The 6,215-nt window shown below is 40.3% G+C and overlaps 1 protein-coding gene across 2 annotated transcripts in view; it reads left to right on the top strand.

The window, feature by feature from the left end:
• The first annotated feature begins 809 nt into the window (after positions 1-809).
• Positions 810-6,215, top strand: part of rgs19 (regulator of G protein signaling 19) — a 102,473-nt gene continuing 97,067 nt past the window's right edge. For both annotated transcript variants that reach the window (XM_087994853.1, XM_043710481.2), the window contains exon 1: positions 810-963. In XM_087994853.1, coding sequence (XP_087850979.1) covers positions 914-963 — 50 coding nt within the window. In that variant the 5' untranslated portion in view covers positions 810-913. The remainder of the gene's footprint in view (positions 964-6,215) is intronic.

Here is a 6,215-nt window from a genome sequence, read left to right as displayed (position 1 = left end):
TAAGTGCATCGTTAATTATATCGCTAGCTGACAGGTTTATAAATCGTTGAATGGACTGTTTAGTCCTTTATCGATCCAGTTGTAATAGCTCTGACATTTTTAGAATTGTTAATATTTCTGTTCAAATGAAACGGGACGCCTGAGGTAAATAAATACCGAGGCGCAGAGAAGGGAAATCTATACTTGTCGATTTGTGTATTTTCAAACATGTCAACATGGTATTTAAAACATCGGCTTTACTTCTGGCGAGCTTTTTGATCTTTTAAGTCGTACATACTAAAGTTTTTAGATACTGAAGGCATCGAGGGGAGTGGAGACAGTGGAAATTTGGCGTTGAGATAGTGAATCAGCCACGGTCGTATAGAATGACAAAGCAGGTTCGATAGGCCGAATAGCCTGCTCCTAGTTTCTATGTTTCTTCCGGTGTATCTCTGGATTCCCATAGCAAAGAATCTGGATGAAGCCCTTCTCTGGACTTCATTGGTCAACATCATTTACAAAACCGAACATATTTTGCCTCCAATCGGTTTCGAGATAACGCATCGTCCACCAGGGCCAGAATGTTCCCCTTGTCTGAAATGTGTAGCTCCACAAGATCCTGTTATCTCCTTTCCTTAATCTCTGAAAACACTGGAACGGAGCATTGGGCATGCCTGTCCTGTTTGGGGACTGTGTTCTAATGCACCCAGCACTGAGTGTGGAACGCCAGTTTGCTGCATGCTGTTGACAGGAGGTGTGAGACAAGCAGCTGAAGGAGGGAGACCTGGGGAAAGCTTGTTTGAGCATCAGCTTCTCTCAACTGAGGCTCCTTGACGTAGCAGTGAAACTGCGAGGAAGGCAGCCGGCTAGGACACGCATGCGCAGCCCATCTCCGCCAGCCGCCCTGGGTGTCGATCTGACTTAAAAAAAACGGATGTGCTTGAGAAAACGATACAGTAACACGCCGATTTTTAATGAAAAACTGTAAGTAATACCCTCATTGTTTGATCGCTGACTTTTGTCCTTTTCTTTTAAAAATAATACGTAGCAATCTGCACCCAGCGAGTGGGGCTGTCAATTTGAAGGCTTTAACCTGTGAAATGCATCCAACCCATACCCTACAATCTGACAAGTCTTCCTTTTGTGTAGTGCAGCTCTTTATCCACAGCGTTTCGGGCAAATCCTAAACCAGAGGTGTCTGTCTGCCTGTCTGTATGGCGGTTTTATTAAAAAAAGGAGAGAGAAATCAGAATATCCCCATGGAAACACGAGGGGACTGCTGCATTTATTACCCACTACTGCTTTGTTGATGATTTTAGCTGTCAGTGAAGATTTCTTGTGCACTGTGAAATGCAGAATGATCTCTTCCCGTCGTTGCTGCATTCCCGCTAGCAGTGGCTTTAAAGTCGTGACCCGTTCGCCAATCTTTTTTATCACACACCGGAGGAGGGGGGGGGGGGGGGGGAAATGTTGCTGAATTGGCAACTCGGATCGACTCCGTGCTCTGCCAGCGTGTATGTCTGGACAGGGTGAGGGAGAGAGGGGGGCGCGCAGGGTTGGAAGAAGTTGCCGCACTTCTGATGTGTCGACCTTTCCCCAGTTGGCTGCTGCCTCCTGCCACCTGTAGCTGCTGCAGGATTCCGGGCTCAACCGGCGCCACGCTCCGGCGTTGCTTTGCATTGCCTTGGCAGCTTCAGCGTCCCCGTCTTCACCGGGCTACCCACAACGTCAACTGATACAATCTTACTCAAAATCTCAAGTCAGATGCACCTACTCGCCCTCAAAATTGCTTGTTGCTTTAATGTTCGGATTTTACCTCCCAGACCGTTTCTTCAGCGTATCGCCTCTCTGATACACTATATACCAGTAATTCAACTAATGATGTTCGTATACATACGCTTAAAAAAAGGTGTGGGGGAGTGGGGTGCGGTTGAGGAGATTAAGGGGGAGGGGACGATAGATTTGGGTGATTTTCTTTGAGCAAAGAGTGGGGACACGATCAAAATGATGGTGCTGGGCAGGTGTGGAGATCCAAGCAGCTACATCGAGACAAGAGGGAGGAATATTGCGGGTCTCCATTCAGATTTTGTAAAGTGCCAGACACTTTCACCATCCTACAGACTGTTGTCGCTATAGATGTAAAGTCAGTTGTTTCTTGATGCATAATTCTGTTAACCGTTCAGCTGAGAATATGGAAATAAATGGAGCTTGAAAATCTACTATATTCAATTTTGCTGGTGAACAGGAGACCTGATTTATTTGTGCAATTGTGCTCGGTCTAGGAACAATATATTTTTTAAAGGGCTTTGTCACTGTTGTGTCCTGTGTGTTGTGCCAATATTAGGGATTAAGATAGCTCGAGTCGCTTCTTAAATGAACAGAAACCCTATAATAGTCAGTACCCGTGCGCAGAGGGATGAAACTGCAGGCAACACTTCCCCTCCTTAGGATGTGATGGGTGTGGAGAATTGATAGCCAGAACACAGGTACATTATTTACTCTTATCCCAGATCAGCTAAAGTCCTATGAGCATGAGTACAGTCAAGGGTGGGTAATTAAGAGTGCTATTGTATGCTTTAAATTTGTTTACTGTGGAAAGCCAATGATTGAGTCTGCAATATGTTAAAGATACAAAACATTCTCTCTAAAGTGTCTGTCACATGCATCTAAAGACACATATCAACAAAGCTGATGGGGAACCAACATCACATGATTAGATTGGTCAACTCTCAAAAACGATTTTGCAGCTTGGGGTGGAACATCATTATGATGAAAGAAAATGAAAAGTCTCTTTCCCACTGCACTTGTAATAATAGTTTTCTGAATTGAACATAAACTTGAATGTTTAAGAAGGTTTTTCTTCTTCGTACTTCTGTCCTTTTACCTTTTGTTTAATACTCATATTAAAAGGCATTTAACATTAAACATTTAGCAAATGGTCATGAAAGAATTACCAAGTTAGAAATCTGAAGAGAACTGAATTAAGATAGGAAGTTGAAAGGATTTCATCAATGTAGTGTCTTGAATTATTGACTAAGTCTACTTATAGTAGATATATTTGGGCTCTGAAACTCGTTCGAGCCAGTAGCTTCAGTAAAGTGTATTGAATCAAAAATGACTGTAGAAATCCAAGAATTACTCTTTAAAATTAATAACCATTCTTGGAAAAAAATAAGGAGTCATCTTCAGAAGTACAAGACCAATTAATTTCTTTCAAATCTGAGGTGTTCTCTGACTTGTTAAATGTTGCCAGCACTTTCTATTTTTGCTTTGGATTTACGCTAGTTGCAAATTATACTTTTTATTAACATCCATAAACCAATTTTAAGCAATGTTTTGTAAATCTGATAAACTTCAAAAACCACAAACATAATCACTACTTTAGCAAAATTCATTACTTCTTATTTGTATACAAAATTGCCCATAGTGATACTTTACACAAGCTTAAGTTGAACCATTTAAAGTGGAGAACAGAATCCAGATTTGTGCTTCACATATTTGTATCATGGGAAAATTGCATGTGAATAATGTTATTATCTATGATAATCATTTCTATAGTTTATTGAATGTGCTAATTTTATGGATGTAGGATTGTTCACTGAGCTGGAAGGTTCAGTTTCAGATTTTTTCATCACCATACTCGGTAACATCATCAATGAGCCTCAGGATGAAGCACTGGTGGTATGGTCCACTTTTTATTTATGTGTTTAGGTTCCTTGGGTTGGTGATGTCATTTCCTTAGTGAGCAAACCTAATCCAGAACCTCAAGCTGAGCTACAAATCTTCTTAAAATGTGCTAATTTTATGTTTTAATGCATAATGCATTCATTGCCCAAGTATTCTTCCTGATGAGTTTTGCAATGCATGTACAATGGTCATGAAGTCTATATTGCTAAGTTTAACTAAACAGGACTTGTTCCTCTTGTATCCAATGAATAAAGTATTTCTGAACCCACAGCATTATTAAAATTACCTGATAACACCTGACATTGCACAAATTCAGTCGTTTTTGTGGTATTATTTTATAAAACACAAATGAAAGTATGGCTTCAAATTTTGATACATCACATCCCTTTCAGATTCTAAGACACAGAATTTTTGAAGTGAACACATTTATGGCATAACATATCCTGGCCTATACTTTTCAGACGTAATTTGCAATAAATGTTAGCATCTTTCGTCCAAAGAAGGCTCCAGCAAATATTCAGTGTAACGTGAGAAACTGTTGTTGGTATTTTTTGCACATGAACATTTTATGCGATCACATAATGTTCTGCTGTTGTACAGGGGAATTAATTGGTAGGCACAATCTGGAAGCTTGGTTTTTCCATCACACCCCTATGCCAACAAATCAGCAGACTGACCCTGGTTCAATAAGGCATGCAGAACAGTGAGTCAGAGCATCAACTGATGTTCTTAAAATTGAAGTTCCAAACTGGTGAAGCAACTGCATAGATTATTTGACTTGTTCTTCAGTGGAGGCAGCATTCCGCACATGGAGCGAAGAGATTCCACAAGCAAAGGATTGGATAAAAGCTCCATAGTTCTGCTATATTCAGTCATGAATGGTGATGTAAAACTAAACAATTAATAGGAGAAGACTTCTCCATGATCTTTTGTCTTACTCAACATGTGAATGAAAATGAAAAGGCTGAAGCTTTTGCATACACTTTCGACAATAGATGTTGCATGGATGATCCATCCAGAGATGCCCATCATTACAGAAGCCAACCTTTAACCAATTTTATTAACTTTGTTTGGTATCTAACAATGGCTAAGTGTGGAAGATACAGGAAAGTTTGTGGGCCTGAATAACATCCTAATTACAACACTAGCATCAATGCAACAAAATGAAAGATCGACCACTTCTGTCCACAAAACACAGGATATATCCAATCTGACCAACTATCATCCCATCAACATACATTTTAACACCAGAAAAATAATAGAAGGGGCTATCAAGCCTTGTTGTGGCACAGTTAAAGCCTCACCTGCTCCAGGAATGTACCATAGCATCTCTGAACAGGTGGATTAGAAAATGTAAAGAAGATATCAATGACACTATTAAGTGATATTTGTATTCCCCAACCAGCAACATATGTAAGTTCAATTTGGATTCTGTCAAGACTGCTTAACTCCAGACTTTATAACAACCTTGATTTAACTAGCTAAAAAAAACCTGATTTCTAGAGGTGAGGTGAAAAAACTGCTTTTGAAATCAATGTATCATTTCACTGAGTGTGCCATCAGATATCATGAATGATAGTTGACAGGTGGGAGTAACCTTTGGTTGTCATCAAGACTACCACAATGGAGTAATTATGGTTATCAGAGGCCAATAATGTCAGTTCAGGACATCTCCGTAGGGGTTCCTCAGTGCAGTATGTCCTAGTCCCACCCATCTTCAGGTGCTTTGTCAATGACCTTCTTACAATCATTAGGTCAGAATTGAAGTTTTCAGTAATTGTCACACTGTGTTCAGTGCCATTTGCAATTCGCTCAGATAGCAGAACAGTCCATGCTAACTTATATGAAGGTCTGGATAATAATCAGAGTTGAGTTGATAAATGACAAGTAATATTTGTAATGCACAAGTGCCAGGCAACAAATTATTTCCACAAGAGAGAATCTTATAATCTCTCCTTGACATTCAGCAGCACTACAATTGTCAAATTCCCCAGCATCAACATCCTGGGATGACAATTGAGCAGATACTAAGCTGGATCAGCTACAAGCATGCTGTGGCTGCAAGAACAGATCAGAGACTGGGCATTCTGTGACAAGTTTCTCACCTACGGACTCCCTGTCTATAAGGTACAAGGTGTGAATGGATGGAAAACTTTAATTTCTGTATGATTGCAGCTCCAACAGCAATCAAAACTTCACACTATCATATCTAAGCCACCTGATATATTCCTGACTCAGTTACTACCCTAAATATTCACTCCCTCTATCACTGGCACACTGTGATAGCGGTGTGAACATTCTATGAGATGCATTGCAGGAACTTCTTATCAAAGCTTCTTTGAAAACATCTCCCAGACTATAGTCTATAGTACCTGAAAAGGCTATGACAGCAGGTATACAGGAACACCACTGCCTGCAATTTGTCCCAAATGACACACCATCCTCATTTGGAAATATGTCACCATTCCTTCATCACTGATGAATCTCCCTTCCCAAAAGTATCGTACAAGCACCGTCACTACATAGATACCACAGTTTCTATGGTAGAA

Source organism: Chiloscyllium plagiosum, unplaced genomic scaffold (assembly GCF_037043375.1).
Source record: "Chiloscyllium plagiosum isolate Xiang-an unplaced genomic scaffold, Cpla_swu_hap1 HiC_scaffold_15, whole genome shotgun sequence".
Lineage (NCBI taxonomy): Eukaryota > Metazoa > Chordata > Chondrichthyes > Orectolobiformes > Hemiscylliidae > Chiloscyllium > Chiloscyllium plagiosum.
Note: the sequence above shows the minus strand (reverse complement) of the source record. Positions and strands in the feature narration are given on the sequence as shown.